We start from the raw sequence: 25,558 nt of genomic DNA, 5'->3' as shown, positions 1-25,558 counted from the left end.
TTCTCACCAGAAAGAGCTAGGGTAAATCTTCAGAACATCAGTGGAGGAGTGTCTAGGATCTGTTGCAATCCCTAATAAAGTATCATTCCGTGCCGCCATCGGAGCCCCGAAGCTGCCGGATTATACAGGAGATGACACATTTATAGGCACCATTCAGAGCAGACTGGGTCTACGGTCTTACTAGTGCCCTGGATTTTGGTGGTGTATAACGTATGGAGTTTCTCGCCACTGTGAGGTCTTCTTTGACACTAATCTCCACGACTTGTGAATCTCATTCCTTCACATACCGATCGAACCACGCCACAGCCTGCTCAAATGCCGCTTCTTTGGCGAACTTCTGCTGGGGCTCTGCCAAGTTGCAGCGGACCGCAAACCCGTGCTCAACATCAGAGAACAAATTAATTTGAAAAGGAACACCAAGTCTGGCTAGGATCGCCTCACTCTCGTGGCGGTTGGCAGTGGTGAAGACGGGATCAACAACTTATGTAACTGTTAGTATAACCGATATGTGGGAGAGGGAAGAGATAGTTCTCCTCCACTCACTAGCAGCTGCAATACTCAACGGCCCTTCAACCCCTTCCAGCTCCCCCACCTGCACCATGGTTGGATGGGCCATGAACCCTGCATTAAGTTTGCCTGCTTTGAGGTAGCGGCACACATATTTGCCACCAAAACAATATCCGACAGCGCCAACTCGCTGGCAGCCGAGGGTACTGCGCATCTGCCCCAGCATAGCATCGACAATGGGATCGACCCTAGGTGGCAGATGTTGGTTGTACCAGCCCATAATATCGAAGTCAGGCCCATAATCGATTGGTATGGGGTCTCCGTGGAATAGATCAGGCATGACCACGAGGTAGCCGCGGGCGGCAAACTGATCCGCCATCAAATGGGCGTTGATGAACCGGTGGCCATTGCCGTCGGTGAAAAACAAGATGGCATTCTTTGTCGACCGATCGGTTGGATAGACGATGTACGTCGAAACTATCAAGTCAGTGGTGCTTGGGAATGTAGGGCACCAAAGGCTCACTGTCGGCAATTTGTCGGACCTCCCCTCTGGCCCTGCCCTCGTGCAGGTGTCCCACCATGCAGCACTGAGATGGTGCATTGGAAACCATTGCTAGAGATCAGATCAAATCAGTCAAGAGTGAGAGCAGAGCTTCTGGCACAAACCTCAAGGGAAAGACGAAACAAGCCCTCCTACATTGTGAGGACCAAGGTGCCGCTTACAGCATGATAAGACCCAGGTGCAGAGTCGACTTCCTGCCAGGCACCAGTTGACTGTCGTCACTTACAGTAGTCGGGCGGGTCGTCATAGGCTAGTCAGGAAACCCCACCGAAAGCCGGTCTGCTCGAGCATCTTCAACGCCTTTCCTGGTCGATAGAGGTGAAGTTATGATGTTGGGCCCTGATGGAAAGGTCTCTGATATCCGGCAATACAGTTTGTGGGTAGGACTGTGTCCTGGACTATGTGTGCCGTGACTGCTAACTATGTACTGTCTTCTTCTCGCTCCCGTCCCTTTCACCGCAAGGACATCCGAGCACTCCAACGGCTATTTTTTGTCCCTGATCCGCTGAAGATCATCGATTAGACGTCCACGGTTGTGGTAGGCGAATTTAATTATAGGAAATTCGATCCCAGTTTATGTATGATTTATATGGATGCAGGCAACAGTTTTTGAGCATCACCAACCTGCTAGTAAGCTGCGCAAGGTGGCTCGTTAGAGACGCGACGGGTGATCGGTGGTCCATATCTTGAGTCGCTCACCCTTTACGTGAAAGATATTTTGTTCTCTTTGCCAATGACTTTCTTAGGTCCATACCGATTTGCTTTGTTTATTCCTGCATATTCTGGTTTTGGACTTAGGCCCCGGTTCGGCTTTGTTTACAAACCTACTTGCAAATGAGCCCCATTGTTGGTTGGTCCGCCATTGTGCCGTTTCTCTCTCTTTCAGCGGCTGAATAAGCCTCCCGCGGATGGTCACACGGCATACCCAAATAAGCACTACCAGCGTTTGGGTCGCGACCGCAGTCGTGTAACCTTTGCAGAATCTCGTCCTACGGGTTGTCACCTAAGTATATATGCTGTGGCTGACCGATTATGATATGACAAATGGAGGGAAATTATTCCCCAAAGGGCCTCAGTTTATTTTAGGCCCAGGTGAGTGTAGCTCCCCTTCTTGGGAGTTAATGGCCGGCAGGACGAGCTGCCGCGCGCCCGCTGATGATCCGGAAGTCGACACCGTCGATCATACCGCATAGCCCGCTTCCGCTGCTCTTTACACCGTGGCGCATCCCGCAGCTTCGATTGTGGGTGATTACGGAGATGCCTTGACCAGATTAGCAGAGGAATTAAGTTGGGGTGGCCTTCTCATTGGATTTCGGTCTCTTTCGCTCTCCCGCCGCCTAGAACCACCGCAAAATGGCATTTCAATCAATCAATCATCTACGCCAATTCTGGCTTCGGGCCTGAACAACCCGGCCACCGCGCGAGCGAGACCTGCCGGCTCTGTCCTAAAGTACGTACTGGAGGTGCCTCATCTCTCGAGGGCAAGTCGGGCCCAATGACTGGCCTGGACACTTCGACTGCGCAAGCCAGTGGGCTTAAGACGTCCTTCCATTGGGTTGGCGGCCAGCTAGCAAAGCGTTTCTCCCCGCACTAGCGCATAGTCCAGAGACATCATTCGTCTGGGAGGGAGGCACACCCTTGTCACAGACGCACCTGCAATGGGGCTTAGTGTGATAACACCGACTCCCCTAATCTTTAGCGCCAGCGCTTGGTCATTGCTGATGCGATTCGCGGTACTTAATCACGCCCGCATACCTGGCGTGGTCCGGGTTTGGGGGTTAAAGGGAGCTGCGACCGTTGTCATTCTCACATCCTTCCTTCGTCCGCTTCTCCCAGCTATAAAATCGGCCGTTGATCATCAAAAATGAGCGCCTCCGAAACCGAGCCCCTCATCAAGGAAAATGCACCATTGGTGTCCTACTACAATTCGCTTGAATCCCGAATTGGCTACCGAGCATTCCTAGGCGGTACACGTCACTTCGGTTATTATGAACCCGGCTGCTGGTGGCCGTTCCCCATAACCGCAGCTCTCCGAAAGATGGAGGATCACCTCGCCCGATCCTTGAATCTGCCGCCCGGTGCGACAGTACTTGATGCCGGCTGCGGCTATGCACATGTGGCGATCCATATGGCGCGGAAGCATGGTCTGAGGGTAACAGGAATTGATGTGATTGACCGTCATGTTACCCGAGGAAAAGAAAATGTCCGCGCGGCTGGACTAAGTAATTCAGTCAGCCTTCAAAAAGGCGACTATCATCATCTCGAGAATTTCGCGGATCGTACATTTGATGGCTTGTACACGATGGAGACCTTTGTACACGCTACCGATCCGAAAGCTGCGTTGCAAGAATTCTGTCGCGTCCTCGCACCCGGTGGATCTATCGCCCTGTACGAATACGACCATATCAATATCGCTGGAGATAATATAACCGAGGACATGCGGAGGCAGTTTGCGCAAATTAATAAGTACGCGGCGATGCCAGCCAATATTTCCTTCGAGCAAGGGACGCTCCAGTCGTTACTCGAAGACGCTGGCTTCATTGAAATCCAGTCCACGGACCTCACGGAAAATGTAAAGCCAATGCTCCGACTATTCTTTATCGTCGCCTACATCCCGTTCCTTCTCATATCCTTCTTCGGCCTGGAGAAGTACTTCATAAATGCGGTCGCGGCTGTCATGGGCTACCGGTACCTTTATATGCATCGGTATATATGTGTTACTGCAAGGAAGCCTGGGGATAGACAAGGGCTAGATGGCGAGGTGAAGAAGGCTATATAATCCTGGATCTGTTACCGATATGCTCCCCTTGAATCTACATGTACGTACGAACGACGACCACCTTTGATCTTGTGTTTGATATGTCTATGAAGGTGTATTTACCAGTATATATACAAAAGCACATGTGATATACTTTATCATTCCTCAGTAGTCCGTGGCTGCGGATAGTAAAGTCCAGTGTCCCAAGAAAGGAGTATGCATTGGAAGGGGTAGTAGATTATATGGTAATCGAGTTGAAGAACACCAGTTTTCGCACAGTTCGCACAGCAAGAATAGAACAATCGAATAGAAGAGAAACATGAATCCCAAACGCGGGTGGACTGCGTTTAGAAATGAGGGAAGATGTTTGTCCAATCCACTGTAGCGTAAGCGCTCGCTGGTAGCGATCGAAGTTCAATAAAATCCTCGAGGAAGATATACGCTCTAGCATGGCAGTATACCACTCCCAGTACGTAGATCGGCAGTATAGCTTTCAGGGGCACAGTTAGCTCAGGATCTCGTTCACGGGAGTTATTGCGGATGCGGTTTGCAATTCGGCTCGCTCGACTCTTAACCGACAACCAGAATGATGAATGAGCAGAAGTTGGGACCATAATCGCGCCAGATTCCATCGTACTTGAGCTCTTGTGTGACGATGCAATGGATGGCCAGAATGAGAAAGCAAATGACCCGACCGCCCAAAAAAGAGGAACACAGCAGAACACTGCTACTGTCGAGACCCTCCACAAGGTTTGTTCTGCCGGGGTGGGGAAGCTGTAATTCCACCCACAAATAAAGATTGCGGAGTAGATCGCAGAGAGGAGAAGGAACATAGCGTAGCCGAGCTTCGAGGGTTCCGGCACAACAGTGTTCTGGAAGCGGTTGACAGGACGTCCGGAGAGAAAGATCACGATCCGCATCTTCCGAAGAATATTCGTCCAGTTAGACCAGTATAGCGACCAGGCCCATTCCTTCCGTGTAATAAAATCCAATGGCGTGCGACTAAACGGCCTCCCGGGATGTCCTTCTGCCTCAAGCAAGATTTGCTCTATGGTTACATCCGTTTCGATGACCTCGGACACTTGGATATCCGCTGGTTTGTGGTACCAACAGATTGTGGTCGCAAAACTGCAGACGATAAAGCCAGCCGTCGTAAGCTCGAATGTAGTTATGGCCAGGTCTTGTGCTGCGCGTTCAGCAGTAGTAATTATAAACCACAACGTTTGCCATACAGTGATTATCCGGAGCATGCCATCCACCTTGTTTCGGTCCCTAATGATACTCACGTCGAGACTCGGGGGACTGATGTATCCTTTTGTAACCAAGTAATGCAGTTGGCCTGCGTTGATTGGGAACTGACACCAGTCCCTCGGTTTGAGCACATAACCCCCCATATCAGCGTAGAAAGCATGTGTCATTGTCCAGCCCTTGATTCCTGAAGCCTCAAAATCCTTGACTGATTTACAGGCTGATTCCCATTGAGAAAGTGCAATCTGAAAGATGAACTCGGGTCCAAGTAGAGCCAACGCGCTCAGGTAGAGCTTACGCCGAAAAATTTTGAAGCTGGAATCTCCTGGCGCCGGAACATTGATACACAATGTTGACCATGAACATAAGAACATAGTGAAACAACAAGCCCAAATTATATCGAGTGTCCCTCGACCAGATGGCTGACTTGTCCATCCTTGTCGATGTAGCCCTGATGAAGCTGTCTCGTTCGCCGCCTTTACCGAGGTAGCATTTTGACCGGAAGTATCGATGGAAGGAGCAACAAGTGAGCCTTGTGAATAGGGTATCCATGAAGATAGAAAAAGAACAAAGCTGAATGTGTATATCATCATTGGAAATTCACGAACGATCAGGGCAGCAATGGTAAGCAAAGAAAAGTCTTTTGTATAAATATGATATCAGCCTTGGAGGGCGGCGACTTATTTTAATCCTGGACGCATCCATAGGCGCCCTGATTGTGACCGATACACCATGGAATCGATCGACTACGTACACCCCTGGCAATACTTACTGAATGATCTACTAGTAAGCTGGGCGAAAACAGGTCAATAGAACTATAGGACCGACTTAGATAGACTGGAGACGGTAAAGAGTTCGCCGACGACTGGTGGCTTTGAAGACGAAGGCAAAATGGTGTGCTGCCGGGAAAGCCAGCCCACCAAGCCCAGATGAAGATGTGCTCTTTGGTACGCCTCAAGTAACGGCAAACTGCCTGAGTGTTCCGGATAATCACACGTCCAACCGCTGAGGCCCACGTAAATGGTGGTGGTCACATTGCAGCATAGTTTCAACTAAATCTCTAGCGTGACATCGATTAGGTATAGTGTTAAGCATAGCGTTGAACGATTGAGGAATCAGGGCGCGTAATTAGCACAGCTATCATTATTAGTTTCTCTGGAGACGGGAGCAGTGCTATGTATCAGAGGTAATGATAAGGAGATATATGCTAGGTCTCTTTGTGACGCACTGAAGGGCATATTAAGATCCCATCTATATGACCCAAGTGGGGGTGATGTTTATTCATTTCCTGTGATGATACATTGGAGTTCAGTAAGTTTTGAAGCTATGGTACTTTCACCTACGCCTACCGGTTTGCAAAGAACGTGTACGTTTGGATGGGAGGACGCCAACTGTATGTGCCAGGGAAAGATACGATCAAAGCATGGGTTGAGGTCAGCGTGTCACATTGCTAGGATGAGAGCCATCGGGTTTACCCGACCACAGAAGGATCTTATATAAAGCTGATAGTATACAAGGGACTTTGATTGGCCAGTAATAACGGCATTATACTGTTGGTGTGCTTTTAGGCGCTTAGTAGCAACTCTGATGCTGCCACCCCTGGAGCATGAGTAACAGGCGGCACCAGCAGTACGCCCGCCCCTGTAGTTCCCGGAAAGGCCAGGATATCGCGATACAGTAGAAATGCTAGAACTCGTGGTTTCTCTGCCCTTCGTGTTTGGTACGATAGAGGGGCCCATTAGAGAACAGGCTTCGTGGGCCGCCATCCTAGGCGGGCTGGTAGGCAGAAAGCGGCCCGTCTCGGAGCAGTGTTTGCATTAGTGTGGCCGATCCTGTGTGCTACCCCGCGCACTACGCGTGATATTCCGTCTTTTACTGGCTGCCTCTGGAAGTCGGTCGACCGGATGGCATGGCGTGACTTTGGTCTCAAAAGGTCTGTGTCTCACACAAGCCTCTGCGGGCGGCCCGAACCTCACCTGTAACCCGCGAAACGTCAATTGAGCCTACTTGCATGCCCGTCCAGTTGTTAGGCGCTGACACTAGATTTAGAAAGATCGAACCATCTATACTCAATGTTTTAGCCTTCCTAAACGTGGCAAGGCGAGACAGCCTTTCCAAAGGACCCTGGTGATCAGACGGACTAAATGTCAAACTAACAACACAATTACGAAGTATTAGGAAGGCAGGCTGGAACAGACATGGGAGCTTTCCACGCTAATGTGAAGTTCTGGATGGCTAATCAGGATGCCAAGTGTCCCAGTCCAAGTATCGCACAGCCTACCCCCCGCCTAGACCTGTACGTAAAGCTTGCACAACGGCCGATCTATTTAGGTACTCATGTCTTCATATGTAAGAACACACAGTAGAATTCTATATACCACAAATCTTCGAATTCACAAGGCCACCCAAAGATCTCATAGCAACAGTCACCTCCCCACATGCGGAATAAACGCCAAACAAAGCATTGCAGTCGTTGAATTTCACCAATCCATCTAACCAATATCAGACTTCCAGTCGGTGAACGAGGAGTTTCAGGACCCAGTTCGGGCAGCCCGATTTTTTTTCCATCCCATCGATCTGATGCCGGATTTCGCTCATCAGGCTCCGAAGTGTTCTTTCTGTGTATGTCATGCTTCCGCTCTCGTGGAGCCAGCCCAATACGCGCTGCTTCTGTGCGATCCCAAGTCCGGCCGACCGGCGGCCTTGTTTGAGGATGTTTCGAATGTCCGAGGTCTCAGGCAAGAACTTATGAGCATGAATCAGCGGAAATGAGAACTTCCCCTCATCTAGATCCTCGCAAAAGCCCTTTTGTCCGGTATACTGCGATTTTGGGTCAGCTTGCATGTGTAGTCGTTCTGTGTGGGTAAACTGACCTCTTCGGCAAGGTTCTTGTAATCATCTCGGATCTGAAAGTATTCTCCCATAAGGTCGACAAGAGGTTCCAACGGGAGGCATCTATTGTGTTGGGAAAGTTAGTAAACTCTTTCCATCAAAGCGTTCGCGCTTCTTACCGGTTCTTCTTTGATGTTGCCTTTTGCATCATTAATCGAGCCAATAGCCGGAAGAGACCACCGGTTTCTGCTATTTAGTCAGCACAAAATCTGTGATAGAAAAGTCTGAGAGGGAGAAAAGTGAGTACTACTTTGGCGGATCATCTCGAGATATTCTTCCTCTGAAGGACACTCGTCCTGTCGTGTCCAGTACAGATCAAAGCTCTGACCGATGAACAGATTACGCGTCTCTTCCACGAAGATGTCGAGACAGCGCGAGTCCTCTAACAACCTCACTTGGTCCATCGCCTGAATGAGGACAAAGTTAGCGGAGTTGATGGTGAGCGCCTGTCCGAAGACGGTGTGTGTCGCGGGCTGGCCCCGACGCAGAGGGGAACCATCTTCGATGTCATCCAGCCTACACAAGATGGCAGGGTCGTTAGTAGAGTGGAATTCACGGCACGAATTTGATTCGAGCACTCACATCAAAGAGGCATTATGCAATGTCTTTGCAATGGATTTCATGACGCTTACGAAACGATCCGGGAGAGCAAGCCACACATTCAGCGCGTCGATGAAAGCCTCGCGAACTCCTTTGGAGGGGAGTGAGGCGATATACTCTGCTGGAGCAAGGAGATGCTGCGTAGGCTGTCAGGAACCTTTGATTGATAACATGTTATATTCGACAACGCGCTTACCTCCGTTCCAAGCGTAACACGGTCGCGCTCCTTTTCCCTATCGTCGAGAGAAGGTGCCGAGGACACTGATGAGCGTGCAGAACGATCGCTTGTTCCAGACCAGACGGAGGACTCGGACGAGAGACTAACTTCTGAGACACTCCGTCTTTTACCTACGTTAGGCAAGTCGCGAGCCTCCTCCATCGACGTTTGCAAGAGGGCACTGCCCTCCTCACACAACCAGGGGTGGTACCGAGGACATCGCAGACTCCAGGTGACATTTCCGGGAATCTGGTATCCCAATGCAGTGAGGTACAATTGGATCTTACTATTGGACTTCCCTTCGCCGGCAATATATTCCTGTACTCGTTGCTGGTACTCTCTTTCGTAGTCATTTGTGACTTGCCGAACGAGCCTTTTCGCTTCCTCTTTGCCAACCTGGTGCCATTGCATGAATAGCCAGACGGCATTTGTCATGGCGGTCTGGCTTGATTCTGAACTTTGAAACTCTTCCCACTCGATATCAGAAGAGAAGTAGTCGTTGGCAAGTCCGAGGGCAGCATAGCACGGCTTGACAATAGGAGCGACAAGCTCCTCTTCCTCGGGCGTGAGGAGGATGTCCATTCCGAAACGCATCAATGTGTCCACAAATCTATAATGTCTGTTAGGTATCCATGGAAAAGCCAGAAACGACATGATAATCCCTTACGGTGCTCCAGTGTCAACGATACGGTAGTCGACATATTCTTCCAGGTTACTGCATGCGCGCGTCTTGTCCTGCTTTGCGGTTGTGTTGATCATTGTCTTCCAGGAGTCAATGACAACCTCAGCACATGCAGGGTCGATTGACAGGAGGTCGAGTAACATTTTTGACTGGATCTGTTTGGTCCCAGTGACCGACCGCACGGTTCGGTATTCCGTCTCATCGAGGGCAATGTCGTCTGTGTTGTTGTTCACCTGGCATTAGTTAGACATGAATAACTTTCTGAAGACAAACTTCGCTATCGGGCATACTGTGGATTTGGCGGATGATTCAACCACGTTATCGTACATGAATGCATCTATCTCATGTGAGCCTTGGCAAAAGAGGGTTGCCCCAGTGAGTTAGTGAAATCTCACATTCGAAACAGTAGCTGATGATGGCAATACGATCGGGCCGGCAAAAGGGCAAGACGACCGCGGAGAAGTGACCCTCCCACGGATTACAGCATCCCCAGCGCTCTATCGGGCCGATATACTGCTCCCAATCGTCTCGGCATTGTTGGGATCCTGCGTTGGCCCAATCCTCAAATTTGTGACGTCGCAGGGCATAATTTTCGCAGAATCCTTGAATGTCCGGACAGGTCCGAGGGACGGGATCGGAGTAATCGTCGGAAAATGAACCTGTAAATGCCATCATGAACTGAAGACAAGAAATATCCGACCGCTAATCAATTCCAATGGCTTTGCAGATTATGCAGGAAAGATGAGGAGCCAAGAGAAGACAGTTTTTCCAAAACTGACATGGTCGTCTTTAAATCCATCATTATGGACGGACGAGCCCCTTGTCCGGAAAGAGCACTGGCAGCTCCATAATGAGGCATGATAGTGTAATTGTCAACATCATCCATTGCCAGCAAGGAGATTCTGTTCACGCGAACAGGCGTTCATCTGAGCGGGAAGGACAATCTGATCTGAAGGTGATGGAGAGATAGTACCATCGAGAGGATCTTTGTAGACATAGGCCAATCAACCCCTTGCGGGCAGTGGGGGTCTGTGAATCATCCACCGAAGTTGCGTCGCGATGAGGTGTGCCAGGGTTGAAAGAATCCACTTCAATCCACTTGGAGCCTTCCTCATTCGAATCTAATTGGGTTGGGGCGAGCTTGAAGATCGTTGATGGTGCAGATCACCTCATGGGATTACAGAGTACGTACCAAAGCTTGCAAGGATGATCCAAGCTCGGCTCATTCGAGGAACAGGTTCAAAGCTTAAGTCATTGATTTCAGACATTCGATGTCGGCATTTCATCTAAGTTCGGGTCCTTTGCAATGCCCGGGCCAATAATGTTGCGGCTGTTCGTGAGGAGAGCTGGGCACCGGAAGATCGGCAGGTGAAGCCATCATCATATCATGGATTTAAACTTCATCTCTCACTACGCTAACAACCCTGGCAAAGCCCCGAACGACGGCATTCAGAGGGGTAAGATGGCGGAGAAAGGTACCGGAAGCTGGGTTTGACAATGCGTAAGGCGAATGACATTGCATCGCAATGTTGGGAATGTGCTAGCCATCCCACATCCTGCAGCAGGCTGTGACGCTTTCAGCCGCGCCCCCAGCCACTCAGCACAGGAACCCCGCCGTCACACTGCAACCACAAGAGACTGAATCAGCACCATTATCCTGCAACAACATAGATCTGATCAGTTTCCTACCCTCCTCGCATTCCATCGTCCTCATCTGTGGAGCCCGGCCTTTTCACATCACAAGATGGGAGAGTTAGCTCCGGACCAGTCGACCGTCCTAGAGACCTTCAGGAGTTGCTGTGCTGCAGAAGGCCTGTTGGGGCGTCGGGAGGGGTTACAAGCTGGAGATGTTGTTGATGGGATCAACGACAACACTACTCTTTTGTGAGCAAAAAACCCTCTATTCATCGGTGCTGTACTGATTGGCGCATATAGACGATATTTGGGGGCTCGTCGCATGGATCCAAAAGCGGCTCTGAAGCAATTGCAAGAGGCAACCCAGTTTCAGGCCGACAGACAGGTTCTTCGTCTGTATGATCTGATCTCCGTAGAGCATTATGAGGAGACGCGAAAGCTGGTATGTTGGGAAATCTCGCGAGTGGCAACCAAAGTAGTAGTAATTCACACGATGACCAGTATCCTCACTGGACGGGCCGACGGGACCGCCGAGGGCGACCTATCCTGGTGCTCGATCTTGCTCATTTGAACGCATCCACTATGGCAGCCTGGAGAAAGACGCGCGACATTTCAAGGAACACTGAATTAACTGCATCGGGTACTATAATTCCGGATATGGAACAACGCGCAGCAATCTATTTTGACAGCATTACTCGATTCGTGCTCCCGCTTTGCTCGGCCATGAGCGACCGTCCCGACCCGACCNCCCCCATCGACAAATCCATGTACATCGTCGATGCCTCCGCCCTATCTCTGAAGCAAGCCTGGGATTTGCGGGAATTTGCACGCGATATCAGCTGGATCCTCTCGACCTGCTATCCGGAGACTATTGATCGAATCATTGTAAGGGTGCTTACACCGTGACTTGGTATTGATGTTAACTCATCTCTTAGTTGGGCAATGCGCCCTTCTACTTCGCCAAGATATGGGCTTTTATGAAGAACTTTGTCGACCCCATAACGGCTGACAAGCTGGTGATCACCAGGCCCGCGGATGCATACGCGACCATGGCGGAACACATGGACCACAAGGACATTCCAAGCCAGTTCGGAGGAGGTTTCCAGTTCACCAATGGGATGCTGCCGGACCTGGATGAGGGGATTCAGCAGGCTCTACAATGGACCAGCTCCAGTAAGGAGGCACTCCCGCAAGGGCCACTCAAGTGGACCGAAGACGAGAATGGACAGCGAAGGGCCGTGGCAACAGGAAGTATTGATGGCCGGCAAAGAAGTGAGGAAGTTGCAATCCTCCCAGTCAACCCCACCACTTTACCTTCCGAACTGCCGAATTGATGGCATGGCATATTTCCGGCGTATATGATATAGAACATGACGTTGTTATTAAAATTCTCTAAAGGATATAGCAACCGCAAATGACTAGGAAATAGCCAGCTATGCCGCTTTATTTCTCTCTCCTCTCTAGTGAGCAATAACCACTCCGTCCGGGGTATATGCCGCATGATGAAGCTAAAACTCCCTCTTATACACCCATTTAAATAGCTGGCAGGCAGTGATAGTCAACCACAAACACACTTGAAAGATGGTCATCCCGCTCCCAACCCACTCGATTGCCGGTGAAGCCAAATACTCGCCCATGTCGATGGTGGCGAGCACAAAACCTGTGATGGGGAAGACCATGCACCACCAGATAAGCTCGAAGCGAATGGTGCGGTGCCACAGAGCCTCCAACATGCTCAGTGCCGCCATGCAGAACAGAAAGAAGGCCAAGAGCCATAAGAAGACCGACGCGACCACAGCAACAATCAGCAGGACATCCGCAGTGCGCACACTGGTTGCAGCGCTGATATAGTGGTCTGGGAGTTTCTCAACCGCCGCATCCGCCATGCTGATCATGGCGATAATTGTAAAGCTGGGCGGACCCACTGCGATGAACATCTCCGGTCGGAAATTTGGCACTGGGAGACCCTCGCTGGAGATCTCCGTCAGGCTCTGTACCAAAATGACCAGGAACATGAGGAATCCGAATCCTTGCATGGTGGTGCCACCTACCAGCATGGGGACGGCCTGAGCAGGGTCCTGGTTTGGGGCCAAGACGCCGGCCATGGTGCCACTGAGCATGGGTGGAAAGTAGGGTAGGATGTTCACAATGGCGAAGTGGTCGCCATGATTGGTCCCTGTATACGGGATCCACCAGCCCAAGAGAATCGACAGCAGCAGCGACACTCCGGTGTAGACCCAGAAGAAGACGTTCAGGGTGAGGATCAACCAACGGCCACAATGCGGAGTGCCGTAGTAGGAGGTGCAGAAGATGATGGTCGCGAATGCGAGCAGCGAAACAGGGACAAAGTACAGGTCCTGGGGCTTCTTGATATGCAGCCACCGCGCGGCAAAGTTAGGCGACTCCTCCAAGGGCTTGGGAACCTTCTGTGGTCGGACAGCCTCGAAGAGAAGACAGAGGGTAACTGTGGTATAGATGACTAGGTTGGCGATAAAGACGATGGTTCCGATGGTCGTGAGGCCGGTGAACTGGTTAGGGGTCTGGTGCAGCAGCACCGCTATCCCACCCCAGCTGAGTGAGATAGCATACCAGCCCCAGGCTACCGATGAGGTAACCCTGCGTATTGGAGACATTGTATAGCCTCCCTCTGCATCCTGGCTCATGTCGATGGCGGTGGTGACGGTTGACAAGAGGGCGGAGGGGTCGGACTACAATCACAGCCAGGTTGCAGGGGTTCCTTCGACTAAATAAGTCCCGGTTTCCTATACGGCGTCTCAGAAGAAGATTCCGTATCCTTGTCTCTGCTGTCTATTGCCTTTTCTGGGCATCACCGAGCATCATATCCAGTGTGATGGTTTTGGGGGCGATGGTTGGTGACGTCATTTTCAGTCGCAGTGGAGACGCTCTCAACCAGGCACGTCGGCGCAGATGATGAAAGAACAAGAACAACTGGTGCAGATAACAATACCCGGTCAAGAAGACTGTGTCAACCTTCCCGCGTCTCGGTCGATTTCCGGGTGGCCCGATACTTGCCTCGGGATACCGATCGGCTTGCCGCAGGGGAATATACAAGTACTGGCACAATAAAGGCGAGAGAAGTTACCAATCGCGGGGCTATTAAGTAGTAGCACTACCTCGCCATGAGTTGGGATGCTACTATGATTATAAAAATAATAAGAAAGTAATTGAACTATATATATATATATATTATCCAGAACCCGAATCATCAATGGGTATGTACAACGTTCATCGCTCATTGCGGTCAATATGAGTGTATCATGTAACTACAAACATCACTAGTATGCATCCCGCATGCACGTAGCAAGGCATTCTCAAACAATCTGGTGAAACATTCTGCACTAAATTCGAATTCCCCTTTGTCTACGCCGCTCCTGTTCAACGCACAGTCTTCTCTCCCCTGTCTCGGTGCGACAGATGCAACCGCTTCCCCCACTTCATCCGACTCTTGCGCATCGCCCGCTGCGTCCGTTCCCAGGGGTAATTGACCGGCGACTCACCACCCGTGAAGATCATAAAGTCGTACAGGAAGGCACCGAGGAAGGAGCCCGCGAGTGATCCGGCCCATGGTCCGTAAAACCAGTACGGATTGGTGAACAGCGACGAGCCGTACCCGAGAGCCAGCAACGCCAGTCGGGGCCCAAAGTCCCGACTCGGATTCAAGGCGGCACCCGTCTGGTAGGCAAAGCTCATCGTGTTGCAGGTCACCATGAGACCCACGATGAGTGAGTTCATACCCGCTCCCGGGGGTGCGTTTTGATCGTCACCCAGCGCCAGGACCACCACAGTCAGTATCATCGTGCCCAGGAATTCGGTAAAGAAGGCAGTACCAGGACCGATCCAGGTCTCGCGCTGACTTGTCACAAAGCTGGTGATGATGCCCGTGGTGGAGTTGGTCAGGAGATAGTGTTGGATGGAGTGATAGTAGAGACCGTACGCGGCGAGCGCGGCGATGAAGGCCCCCAAGAATTGCGCGGCGAAGTACTCGGGCATCTTGCTCTTGGGGAAACCGCGGTAAAACCATAGCATAATGGTGATGGTCGGATTGAGATGTGCACCGGACACACCACCGGAGACGTAGATGGCCATCATGGTAGCAAACCCCCAGACCCAGTCGGTGGTGTTGGGATTACCGGCGTTGGCCACGGTCACTGCTAGATCGCCGCAAAAGCCGACGAACAGCTGCACGAAGACCCCCAGGGACTCGGCCAGGGCTTCGCGGTGATGAGTGCGGATGACGGACCAGGTGGTGTGGTTGTTGTGCACCTCCTCCTCCACCAGCTCCTGTACCAGCGGATGCAGATCTTCCGGATAGGCGGCCTCGATCTCCTCCAGATTGGGCAGGTCGTCCATCATCCCGTCCTTGCCATCGTCAGCGCGCAGCTCGGGCTCCTCCAGGACGGGCTCCAAGGGCTCCTCACTACTCATCTGAGGGGGTTCCTCATGGGTCTCACTGGGAGCCGGGGTCTCGCCTTCGGGCACCGTCGAGAGATTCTCAGGCGGGAGATCCCAGGCCGATGGGCGGCGGATACGCGACGATGAAGTCCGCGAGAGGCGCGAGCCTTGTCGCGTTGTGGTGGCATCCCCACTCAGAATCTTGTTCATGAAGTTGTTCTCACGCTGGATGCGGGCATCTTCCACCTGGGCCGCCATTTTACGAGGGTCAGCCGTCTTCTCGATTTGGCCCAGCTCTAGGTCATTGGGGTCGACCTCCAGCCCTAGCTTCTGTGAATTTTCTGCCGGCAGCTGAATATTTTGACGGGCTTCCAACAGCTCCTCCTTGGTCGGCACCATGCCCGGTCGGACGACACGAGGGAGCGGTTTCGCCAGACCCCAGACAGGTTTGGAGTTGGCGGGCTGTTCGTAGGATGGGTTTAGATCGCCATAGCCCGGTTGCACAAACGGTTCATGGGCCAAGCGCAGCTGAGGCGTCTCTTCTGGGCCAGCCATGGTGAAACGACCTTGGGTTCGTTCAGCCAGCGTGGTGCGTGGCGCCAAACTGGGGATGCCACTTCCACCACTGCGACGGGAGGCGGCGGAGCTGCGTCGACGAACTCCAGCCCCGGAGCCATCACGGCCAGAGACGCGGCGGGTGGGAGAAACAAAGTCAGCGTCACCAGCAGTCCCTCGGCGGCCGCGAGTAGGTGATAGAGGTGAAGTGGGAGGGTTCTCTCCTCGGGGGGAGATCGCATCAGACTGCTCAAGCGAGGAGATTACTCCGATCAGCTCCTGGCTCAGCTGAAGGAGAATACGAGTGAACATACCGTTGCCCGTGGGCGCCTGGTCTCCCCGTCGTCCATATTGTGACGGAGATAGATGCTATGTGCTTATTCGAAGGGTGATAAAATTGCTCCTGTCGATGGGATGCGAATAATGGACGGGATGCGGATGGCCGACTCAACTGGAAGCAATGGCTGCGTGACACACTCAAGACGCCCAGCTGATGTTCCAGACGTTGAAAAATTGGCCAGTGAGCAACAGGAGTAGGGGAACAATTAAAGACAGGAGAAGAAAGAATGGCGTGAAGGAGCAGCAAACATGATGACGACTTGCTGGCGCCCTCTCCGCATCTCCGACTGGACCAGAGACTGCAGCGAGGGCGTAAGCGAGCGCATCCACACCGGCCATTGAGCATTGATGCGCGAGATCTACAAAAAGTACAGGCCAGTGGGTTGCGGTGGTGCGGGCAGACTATCGGGGAGCGTTGAAGACATGGGAAAGACTGGCGTCATGGGTGGATCCTCATGGGGCTTGTCGGAAAGCTTGAGAGGCAAAGGAATCGACACGCAACAGGGTTTGGTTCCTGGCCTGATCCCCCAAATGCTTCGCTGGTTGGCCCTGGTCCGCGGTATAACCCACTATACATCCCCGCTCAATGACGGTCCTCTGTGGTCATCGTCACCGATCATCGTGAGTTATTGGGCCCTGAATGGCGATAACCCCTCCTCATCGATCGATCGGGGAGCTGGCGTGAGAAGGACTAAAAAAGATGCAAAGATTTTTGCTTCAGCCGGTGGTCGGGTGTCAGGGCCATTATTGTGTCCAGTGGACATCCAGTACAGTACTATTTTAGCTGCGCGATGGAGATTTGATAGAATTGTGCAATATGGTTCGTGGTGGATGGAACGTGCGTGGAATCAGCCACAAGGGAACCGGCCGGCACGATTGCGCCGTTCCTTGATTCTTGCTCCTTAGTCTCCGGACACAATCCAATCCCATTCGATCCATTGTGTCTTCCGAGGATTCCCCGATACTCGGCAGATTACGGATAGAATCAATGCTGAGGGGTGGATTGCCGGTGAGGAAAGACTTATCGCGAGAGAAAACCCAAGTAGAGGGAGATAACAGCAATTCTCGGTGTTTGCTGGGTTTTTACCCTCTGAGAATCCTAGTCAGCATCTATGCTGGTAGTAATCGCACCCTTTGATCAGTAATTTCAGCCTTTTGTTCGGGGCCATGGAAATGTCTTGGCAAGGAGTCTATCCGAGACTTCCGCGAAGAGTTTGCAAAGGGATGAGGGAACCCCAAGAGAACGCGAGACACGTTCTCATTGTACTATATAATGCATCTCTGGAAATTTCTACATAGGCACATGAAGACATCGTGACTAGACTCATGTTGATGCAGTTCCTTTCTTCCATCTGTTAGAGAGGAGATTCTTCCCGGCGCAACAGAAAATGACTACTGTTGAGGATCACTCGGAACCCAACGGATCCTGCATAACCTCTTTGTGAGGAAGAGGAAAAGTAACCTCCTATTTCTCTTATATAGTATTCACTCTCAGTGACGTCCTCGGACGCTCCACTATCGCAAACTTAGTGTGAAAACTTTTGGCTGCTCACTGTTGACTCACTGCGAGAGGCTGAAACCGTGCTACCTCATTAGAGATCCTAACAGGCAACCGTGTCTGCCTACCACTAGATATCTACCTAGCCAGATACCTGGAGATGAAAGGGTTTCCACCCTGACAGAAGATGAAAGACGAACAGTGGGGCGTGTCTCAGCCGAGCAGCGTCCGCCTTCCATATTAGGCCTGGAATAGCCTCGTCCTCGACTCTTTCGGGAATAGGTGATGACCCTGTCAACACTATCGCTGTTCGGCTCATCCAGGACCCAAGGGTCCAAAGATTTTAAATCGGCTCGCCCAGCATCACCTGTAGAATATAAAACTCGGAATTTCCGGTTGCAGAGCTTGAGAAACGTTCAACACCACCATACCACCCGCGAGTTTCGCTGTTTGACCTGCCATGGCTGCCCTCTCCCGCCTCAATGGGCAGATCTCCACCTTTCTCGCTGTTGGCTTTCTAGCCTCGTGGGTCATTACCGCTTTGAGTTTGACCGCTATCAATGTTCTCAATACTGAAGCCACTTTCACCGCGCAAGCTGCCTCCGTCAGCTTGCTCACCTTCCTCGTGTGCCGATTGCTGGTCCGCCTTCAGCCTGTCGCTCCCACCGAGGGGAGAACCATCGCGCATCTCCTTGCAACAGCAGACTACGGTTCCCGACATGGCTCGCTCATTCTCGTCTCCTTCTGCAGCACATGGCTGTACGAGCTGCTGACCAAAGGCGTCCTCCTGCTTCTGTTGACCTTCTTTGGCGGCGTCATGGCGACCGTAATCTACAACGACCCTAACTTCTCGGAAAACTGGCAGGCAGAGCCGCTAGCCGACCAGACCCAAACGACAACGGCGCTGGCTGAAATTGATGAGTTCAAGGAAAAGGCTGGCTTCGATCCGACGCAGTTATTTCGATGGATCCCACCTCAGGCAATCGTCTACTTCATCGCCCTAGTGTGGCTTAACTTCATCAGTCTGGGGCTGTACATTCTCGGCCATGGACTGAAGGCGCTTTGTAGGGTCTTAGGCTTTACTGTTACGCGCAACACGAGCAAAGATGACCGTACGGTGGAAGGGCGCTCCTGAGCTTGCCCCATGCCATATTGGATTAGGGGATACTCCGTGTATAAACAGCCCGACAGGCATCGTCAAGACTAGTGTCAAATGTACAGCATGATTTACTCAACCACATATTACGATTGCAATTCCTATCCTATCCTAGCACCGTCTCAGGTGTTCTATCCTCTTCGTATCCGCAAAATATATTCATTGTGACGGCTTGACTAAACTAGGCTCACCATTGCTGCTCGCAGCGCGCCCCTTCTGCTCCGAAGGGATGAGGAAAGCACTGATAGGTAGATTTCCAGATGCAAATCATTGCCTAAGAATTATTCACTTCAGCATCGCGGGAAGCTTCCGTTCTCGGGGTGCTTGTGGCTTCCTGCCAGAACCCTAACACGCGCCGAATGACAATTTCCTGTTGACATTCTGTGAGCCCCGCGTAAAGTGGTAGCAAGACAATCTCCGCTGCGGCGCGTGTAGTCACCCGATCCTCGCCATGAAAACGCCCGAACCGTTCGCCGAATGGAGAAGAGTGTAGCGGCACGAACTGTGCCTGTGTCTGAATTTGTCCGGCCGCCATATGCTCAATGAATGCAGATCGGTTTGTGGCGTCAGTCAACCGAAGCCAGAAGACGGCTGCGTTATGGTCCGCCTCCGCAGCCGGTTGGGGTAAACAGATGACACCCGCGTCGGCCAAAGGGGCCAGGCATCTGTGATAGCGAGACCAGAGACGTCGGCGGCATGAAAGAATCTGCGGCGCGGCTTGCAACTGGGCATATAGGAAGGCTGCTTGAATCTCGCTCAGGGTTGCGTTAATCCCGACATCCAGCCAGCGATAGATATCCACTTCGCCACGCAGGAACTGAGCTCGGTTCGTGCCGTGTTCATAGAGGATTTCAGCCCGCGCGACGAGTGAGTCCCGGTTGACGAGTAATGCCCCTCCCTGACCTTCACTAGTGAATACTTTCTTCTCTTGGAAACTGATGCAGCCAAGGTGCCCTATGGTTCCAAGCGCGCGTCCTCGATACGTGCTGCCGCAGGCCATAGCGGCATCCTCAACCACGAGCAGGTCATGCCGACTGGCAATGTCCAGGATGGTGTCCATGTCGCAGGCGATCCCTGCATAGTGCACCGGGACAATGACCTTGGTCCGGGGCGTGATGGCATCCTCGACTTTCTGCGCATCGATGTTCAGGGTCGTCTCTTCCACATCAACAAAAACCGGTAGCGCCCCATGGACAACAAAGGCATTCACGGTTGACACATACGTGTAGCTCGGTACAATCACTTCGTCCCCTGGTCGCAGATCGGCAAGGAGGGCCGCAATCTCCAAGGCTGAAGTGCACGAGCTCAAGACAAAGGCCTTGCCATGTGGCATGCTTGATTCAATCCATCGCTGGCACAGTGCCGTGTACTTGCCTTTTCCCGTAAGAGTTCGGCTGGCGAGTACCTCTTGGATGGCCTCGAGCTCCTGGCCCGTGACGGTTGGCTGGAAAGTAGGTATACTCGCCTCCGACATGGCCATATCCAAGGATTCAGGAACGGAAGTCTTGCTGAAGATGGTAAATACTGCTTGATCTGACCGACGCACTTATTTTGCATGAAAATACAGTACCATCATTAGCCAGCTGCGTCATTTTCACAACATATGTGATCAGTCACGCTATCCTTGTCACATTTTATCTATTTTCCCTGCTAGGTAGCTTGAGTGACGTGCACGAACCCAACCACACTCAAAGCTCGGTCGCCGAAGAAGAAAGTTCTTGGATCACTTGAAGTATTGGGCCGTGAAGGGCACTGTCAGAAGTTTCGAATCCCTGGTCATCTCGGCCTGATGTTACCAACCCTCGTGCTGCTGTGGCATGTAACACAAACCCCTCCCTTATGATTATTGTGAAATGGTTGTGTGTCAGTTTGTCTCACGCTTGTCACACAATAGAGTGTTTGCCCAATTGTCTCGGCGTGGTTGGGGGCGGGCAGAAATGGCACAGGTAAAGGCTCTCAAACCTGAGACGACCTGGCTCACTGTAAGGTGCTTGATGGGACTTATTCTATTCTTCTTCTGCGATAAGCCGTCGATTCATGCTTATCCCTGGCTTTCTTAGTGGAAAGAGGCCGGCCATCTACCTTCTCAACGAGCATGAGTGCCCATTCTGCGCCCGTGCCATTCTGCCTCCGTTGGGGTATCCTCGGTATGTGCCTTGCTTACCTTGGCCCACCCGAGAACACGTTGACCAGACTATTGACTTTTGGTAGCCACTGGCACCATTGCTGAGAGTAATACACTTGACCCGTAGTGCTGGTTATTTCAGTGTCTAATCTGCCATATAGCATTTGCAAAAGACCTTCTCATCGATCCCGCCTCGCGAGGTGTTACCGATGTGTCGCATTTATTGGTGGCGGTGGCATCTTCGCGATCCACCGAGATCGCCAGCCGCTTCATCAACAAGATCGGGGCGCCGTCGTCCTGCATTGCGTATGGTAGCTACGACGCTCTGGTGGCGGACCCCCGCGTAGATGTCGTCTATGTAGCCTCTCCACATTCCCACCATTACCAGAACGCCATGCTCGGGCTGCAGGCCGGAAAGCACGTGCTCTGTGAGAAACCATTCACTGTGACGGCTAGACAGGCACATCGACTTGTCGAGACAGCTCGTGAGCGTGAACGTTTCCTCATGGAAGGCATGTGGACACGGTTCCTGCCAATCTCAGCTCAGATCCGCCGGGAGATCCAGAAGGGTGCGATTGGGCCCGTTATTCGGGTCTTCGCGGACAACTCGATCGGAACAGACGCTTTAAAGGAGCTGAAGGACAGTTATCTGACCAAGAAAGAGTTGGCTGGAGGGGCGTTGCTCGATTGTACGTTCTGTTTGGTTTCTGTGCGTCAAACGAAACTAATGGTTGCTGGAGCGTAGTGGGCGTATATCCGATCCATTGGATCTTCCAGGCCCTTTCACCCATGCCTGACCCAAAGCCCAGCACAGTTTTCTCGACAACCATGCCCCTTGTCTCAGCCGGGGTGGACGAATCGACAACCGTCCTTCTGACCTTCTCTGCCAAAAGTCCGTCGCCTGTCTCGGTGCAGGCGATTGCCAGCGCCAGCCTCCGCGCCACTGCAGATCCGGATGGTCACACTCCAGTCGTACGGATTCAGGGAGACAGAGGGGAGATTCAGATTTATGGGCGCCCCTGGTGTCCATCCAAGTACTGGGTCGTCAAACGAGAGCAGCGGTTTGGTGTGGTGGGAGAAGCGGAAGAGTTCGAGTATCGCATTCCAGGAGGCGGGCATGGGCTTTGCTTTGAGGCGGACGAGGTCGCCCGATGTGTCCGAGATGGGCGCCAGGAAAGTGCGTCCATGCCGTGGGTGGAGAGTTTGGCTGTTCTCGATATACTGGATGCAGTACGCAAGGCTCATGGGCTTCACTTTTCAGATATCGTCGAGGCGGATGAGTATCCACTGTGTATGCCCGCAAAGATGGACTGAGCACATATTTGTTCTTTAGTTCGGCATATTGCGGAACGATCTTTTTAGGTAATTTACATGATCGCATCATTGCCTTGTTGAATCAGGCACCCGGCTCCCGTGTAACACGCGACCTTTCAGCGGAGTAAATGCAACAACGAGGATTACCATCAAGGCACTGAAGGCTCCCAAGGAAATAACCATTGCACTCCAACTCACACTCTCTCGAATATATCCAGCATACAAAGGCCCAACCAGTGTCCCTGCAGCAAAGGCAGCATTACTCAGACCGTAAGCCTGTGAAGAGGCGCCTCCATCTCCATAGATTCCTGGATGTCCAACCTCCATGTCGTCTTTGGCTAGTGTAATTTCTGTCATCATGGCAGGCATGGCAAGAGATACCCCACAGCCGAACAGGAACAAGAACAGTCGAAGCAGCACAGACATGATCATTTCCGGCTCACGGACCAGCGACAGTAACATCATGCTAGGGGTAATCAAGGTAAATCCGAGGACCGCCGGCCAGAACGGACCCATGCGATCTACCACAGCTCCGCCGATTGGAGAGCAAATCATGGGCAGTGTATTGGACGGAAATACAATGGCGATCTCCGTCGACCGGTAAGGGAAAACTTGAGGGAGATACACAGGTAGCACAGCCTCCAAGGCAGTCATGAACGAGTTCAGCATGAACATTCCCGTCATCGCGGTAATGAACCTAGGCATGCATAGCAAGTATAAAAGTGCAGGCTTCCTTGGCGACACTGTGGTGGGAGTTCCCGCGGCATCCGTCATCAATGGACGTCTCTCCTCCTCGGTGAGGTTTCGCTTGTTATCAGTTTTCAGCGACGGCCTGATGAGAAGCACCCGAAGGACAAACTCCAGTACGACAAGCACAAAGGCTGGGACAAAGACAGCGAAGTATCCAGCCAGGTCGTACAAAAAACCACCCACGATGGGTCCTGCGAATAAACCAACGCTGAGGCTCATGCTCGTAAAGCCGATGGCACGTCCAATGTGTTGCTCCCCAACTGTGTCCAGCATTAGACTAAATCCAATTGTAAATACTATGGCGGTCGAACAGCCCTGCAGGATTCGAGCGAGAAGGATCACGGCCAATGATCTGGTAAGTGAGAAGAGCAGGGTCGCACCCCCCATAACCCCGACCCCGAGCAAAAATGGTAGCTGCTTCGTGCGGGTTCGGTCGCCCATCCATCCAAAAAGCACTGTAACCATAATTGAGTAAGTAGGTGTCTGTGGTAAGGGTCAGCCCGGCTAATAATGAATAGCTCACATGACCCCAGCATGATGGACGCCCCGTAGCTAGCAAGTAAGATGGAATTCCAATGCTAAATATCGGCATCAGTGAGGCCTACACGCTCGGCGAGGGCAAAGGGAAGCATGGGTACGACTAGTCCATAGAGAAAGATATCAGTGAAGACTGCCACACAGACCACCAAAACTGCAAAAGTGGTTGATGACCGGAACTGCTTCACCAACATGTTGTGGCGGACAGAACGGCAATGCAAGGCAGTGCAACAAGATCGCCTAGGCTGCATTGAGGAGCAGGATACAGTGGACTTCCGTTCTGATAGATAGTATTTAAGCCACTCTGATCACTAACCTTTCAATCACGGCTAAGTCCCCAAGCCTGGATCTTCCAGCAAGACGGGTTGTGTAGCCTTATGGAGCCCCGTCTTCAAGATGTAAGATTCTGCCAAAGTCATCCAATGCGTTGCAGTCCAACAACCGTATATCCTCTACTTGACTCGCAAGATAACCAGCATTATAGACATTGATAGCGTTCGTAAAGTCTGACATTTCTTGTGTCGCCAGTTCGCAGGTTACAGGACTGTTTCGTAGCTTTGACTGGAGGACAGGAAAAAGCATGGATGTTGGACAGACCCCTCAGAATATTAACCACAATTAACGTGTGTTACACCAAAGCCAGATTCTACCTCTCGATACGGTAACGCATTACGCATGTTGAAGCTATTGAGGCATGCAGTCCCGGCGGCTATGGCTCATTTCCTCCGCTTGCGTTACATATTTCAATAGCAAAGGTTACCAAATCATCGGCTGTGGTACTAGTAATCATTCTCTACGACAGCTAAGGGATTAGCCATGTCTAAATCCAAAATTTCCTTTCCGTTCTGGAATGTAACTCCACTTTAACGAGGATGATCGCAGTCATGATATATCATTGATTTGGGGTAATAATCGAAGCGTGCACGAATGTAATATAGTACCTCGAGGGCCTCAAATAGGCGAAATTTCTCTAACGCACGGCAAACCCAGCAATGACAGTCAGCATTTCAATCTGCTCTGGTCCGTCTAATATTTGCTTCTCCAGGAATGTGGAATACATCTCGCGGAGCCAGGGACGATTATGGTGGTGCTCAAGTGCATTCGTATTGGCCCATCTGTGTAACCATGTCAACTAATCCTCCTACCGATTCCTAAGCCGGGTCCGCCCAACACATACCTTTCGATGACCTTGAACTCCAAGCTGCCATCCGCTCGGTGATGTTCTGTTAGAAGAAATGTCAGGCATGATGGCTCCGCCTGCTCCACAAGATGTGTTGTGTCGCAAAGGAGGCATCTGAGCTAACGAGACCATGGACGTCAGTGGGTTATGAGCAATGCCTGACAAACAGTGAGGTAAGGGGCGTATACTTCTGTCTCTTTTCCGGGGGCCGGTCGCAGGGTGGCTATGAGTTGGACTTCAGTCATGACTGATCCCAGTTGCTGGCTAGACCAGCAAGGATGACGAGAGGGGAATTGCGCTTTTATCTCAATTCCTTGCTGCCGGCGTTCCCCATGTCCTTTGTTAGCCCACAGTCATTCATGCAATTGGGGCTTCCCATGCCTGCAGCTCCAAGAAAGGCCGCAATGTCTACACGCATCCTCAGTCCCTGATGTCATGTCCCTAACGCATGGTGCCTCTCTAAGCCTTGGGTCGCCCCCACGTGGCCGTAACCGCCGCTTTCAACCATAGACCACAACATACCCTGGCGTTACCCTCCATCGAACCTGTGCAAATGGGTCGTCGTACCACACAAGTGTCTACTGTCGAGT

At 51.8% G+C, this 25,558-nt stretch overlaps 14 protein-coding genes across 14 annotated transcripts; 6 read left to right on the top strand and 8 right to left on the bottom strand.

Moving 5' to 3' along the window:
* Positions 1 to 271: 271 nt before the first annotated feature.
* Positions 272 to 1,118, bottom strand: An16g00320 (uncharacterized protein; the record flags this gene model as incomplete). Its single annotated transcript, XM_001397309.1, has 3 exons — positions 272 to 480; positions 544 to 984; positions 1,031 to 1,118. 3 exons carry the CDS (start codon positions 1,116 to 1,118, stop codon positions 272 to 274), a joined length of 738 nt encoding a protein of 245 aa, XP_001397346.1.
* A 277-nt stretch (positions 1,119 to 1,395) lies between these two features.
* On the top strand, positions 1,396 to 2,663 carry An16g00310 (hypothetical protein; the record flags this gene model as incomplete). Its single annotated transcript, XM_059744862.1, has 5 exons — positions 1,396 to 1,449; positions 1,669 to 1,713; positions 1,956 to 2,064; positions 2,162 to 2,244; positions 2,340 to 2,663. 5 exons carry the CDS (start codon positions 1,396 to 1,398, stop codon positions 2,661 to 2,663), a joined length of 615 nt encoding a protein of 204 aa, XP_059602672.1.
* Positions 2,664 to 2,933: 270 nt separating this feature from the next.
* Positions 2,934 to 3,848, top strand: An16g00300 (uncharacterized protein; the record flags this gene model as incomplete). Its single annotated transcript, XM_001397307.1, has 1 exon — positions 2,934 to 3,848. The coding sequence occupies one exon, from the start codon at positions 2,934 to 2,936 to the stop codon at positions 3,846 to 3,848; it is 915 nt and encodes a 304-aa protein (XP_001397344.1).
* A 326-nt stretch (positions 3,849 to 4,174) lies between these two features.
* Positions 4,175 to 5,449, bottom strand: An16g00290 (uncharacterized protein; the record flags this gene model as incomplete). Its single annotated transcript, XM_001397306.1, has 1 exon — positions 4,175 to 5,449. The coding sequence occupies one exon, from the start codon at positions 5,447 to 5,449 to the stop codon at positions 4,175 to 4,177; it is 1,275 nt and encodes a 424-aa protein (XP_001397343.1).
* Positions 5,450 to 5,760: 311 nt separating this feature from the next.
* Positions 5,761 to 6,841, bottom strand: An16g00280 (hypothetical protein; the record flags this gene model as incomplete). Its single annotated transcript, XM_059744861.1, has 3 exons — positions 5,761 to 6,080; positions 6,415 to 6,466; positions 6,551 to 6,841. The coding sequence occupies 3 exons, from the start codon at positions 6,839 to 6,841 to the stop codon at positions 5,761 to 5,763; spliced, it is 663 nt and encodes a 220-aa protein (XP_059602671.1).
* A 1-nt stretch (position 6,842) lies between these two features.
* On the bottom strand, positions 6,843 to 7,706 carry An16g00270 (hypothetical protein; the record flags this gene model as incomplete). The annotated part of the gene is made up of 5 exons (XM_059744860.1): positions 6,843 to 6,907; positions 7,052 to 7,199; positions 7,274 to 7,363; positions 7,473 to 7,505; positions 7,584 to 7,706. The coding sequence occupies 5 exons, from the start codon at positions 7,704 to 7,706 to the stop codon at positions 6,843 to 6,845; spliced, it is 459 nt and encodes a 152-aa protein (XP_059602670.1).
* Positions 7,707 to 7,861: 155 nt separating this feature from the next.
* Positions 7,862 to 10,138, bottom strand: An16g00260 (uncharacterized protein; the record flags this gene model as incomplete). The annotated part of the gene is made up of 8 exons (XM_059744859.1): positions 7,862 to 8,030; positions 8,087 to 8,153; positions 8,218 to 8,483; positions 8,550 to 8,704; positions 8,764 to 9,394; positions 9,452 to 9,699; positions 9,757 to 9,803; positions 9,862 to 10,138. 8 exons carry the CDS (start codon positions 10,136 to 10,138, stop codon positions 7,862 to 7,864), a joined length of 1,860 nt encoding a protein of 619 aa, XP_059602669.1.
* Positions 10,139 to 11,210: 1,072 nt separating this feature from the next.
* On the top strand, positions 11,211 to 12,435 carry An16g00250 (uncharacterized protein; the record flags this gene model as incomplete). The annotated part of the gene is made up of 4 exons (XM_001397302.3): positions 11,211 to 11,350; positions 11,402 to 11,543; positions 11,603 to 11,986; positions 12,037 to 12,435. The coding sequence occupies 4 exons, from the start codon at positions 11,211 to 11,213 to the stop codon at positions 12,433 to 12,435; spliced, it is 1,065 nt and encodes a 354-aa protein (XP_001397339.1).
* Positions 12,436 to 12,609: 174 nt separating this feature from the next.
* On the bottom strand, positions 12,610 to 13,764 carry An16g00240 (uncharacterized protein; the record flags this gene model as incomplete). Its single annotated transcript, XM_001397301.3, has 1 exon — positions 12,610 to 13,764. The coding sequence occupies one exon, from the start codon at positions 13,762 to 13,764 to the stop codon at positions 12,610 to 12,612; it is 1,155 nt and encodes a 384-aa protein (XP_001397338.3).
* Positions 13,765 to 14,073: 309 nt separating this feature from the next.
* Positions 14,074 to 16,381, bottom strand: An16g00230 (uncharacterized protein; the record flags this gene model as incomplete). Its single annotated transcript, XM_059744858.1, has 3 exons — positions 14,074 to 14,291; positions 14,343 to 14,385; positions 14,507 to 16,381. 3 exons carry the CDS (start codon positions 16,379 to 16,381, stop codon positions 14,074 to 14,076), a joined length of 2,136 nt encoding a protein of 711 aa, XP_059602668.1.
* Positions 16,382 to 18,366: 1,985 nt separating this feature from the next.
* An16g00220 (hypothetical protein) lies at positions 18,367 to 19,041 on the top strand (the record flags this gene model as incomplete). Its single annotated transcript, XM_001397299.1, has 1 exon — positions 18,367 to 19,041. One exon carries the CDS (start codon positions 18,367 to 18,369, stop codon positions 19,039 to 19,041), a length of 675 nt encoding a protein of 224 aa, XP_001397336.1.
* Positions 19,042 to 19,336: 295 nt separating this feature from the next.
* On the bottom strand, positions 19,337 to 20,536 carry An16g00210 (uncharacterized protein; the record flags this gene model as incomplete). Its single annotated transcript, XM_001397298.1, has 1 exon — positions 19,337 to 20,536. The coding sequence occupies one exon, from the start codon at positions 20,534 to 20,536 to the stop codon at positions 19,337 to 19,339; it is 1,200 nt and encodes a 399-aa protein (XP_001397335.1).
* A 621-nt stretch (positions 20,537 to 21,157) lies between these two features.
* An16g00200 (uncharacterized protein) lies at positions 21,158 to 22,629 on the top strand (the record flags this gene model as incomplete). The annotated part of the gene is made up of 4 exons (XM_059744857.1): positions 21,158 to 21,209; positions 21,349 to 21,876; positions 21,933 to 22,478; positions 22,550 to 22,629. The coding sequence occupies 4 exons, from the start codon at positions 21,158 to 21,160 to the stop codon at positions 22,627 to 22,629; spliced, it is 1,206 nt and encodes a 401-aa protein (XP_059602667.1).
* A 230-nt stretch (positions 22,630 to 22,859) lies between these two features.
* Positions 22,860 to 24,032, top strand: An16g00190 (hypothetical protein; the record flags this gene model as incomplete). The annotated part of the gene is made up of 5 exons (XM_059744856.1): positions 22,860 to 23,101; positions 23,135 to 23,606; positions 23,785 to 23,810; positions 23,847 to 23,885; positions 23,933 to 24,032. 5 exons carry the CDS (start codon positions 22,860 to 22,862, stop codon positions 24,030 to 24,032), a joined length of 879 nt encoding a protein of 292 aa, XP_059602666.1.
* Positions 24,033 to 25,558: the final 1,526 nt, after the last annotated feature.

This window comes from Aspergillus niger (assembly GCF_000002855.4).
Source record: "Aspergillus niger supercontig An16".
In the NCBI taxonomy this organism is placed as follows: domain Eukaryota; kingdom Fungi; phylum Ascomycota; class Eurotiomycetes; order Eurotiales; family Aspergillaceae; genus Aspergillus; species Aspergillus niger.
The sequence above is the reverse complement of the archived record's forward strand: the minus strand, read 5'-3'. Positions and strand labels throughout refer to the sequence as shown.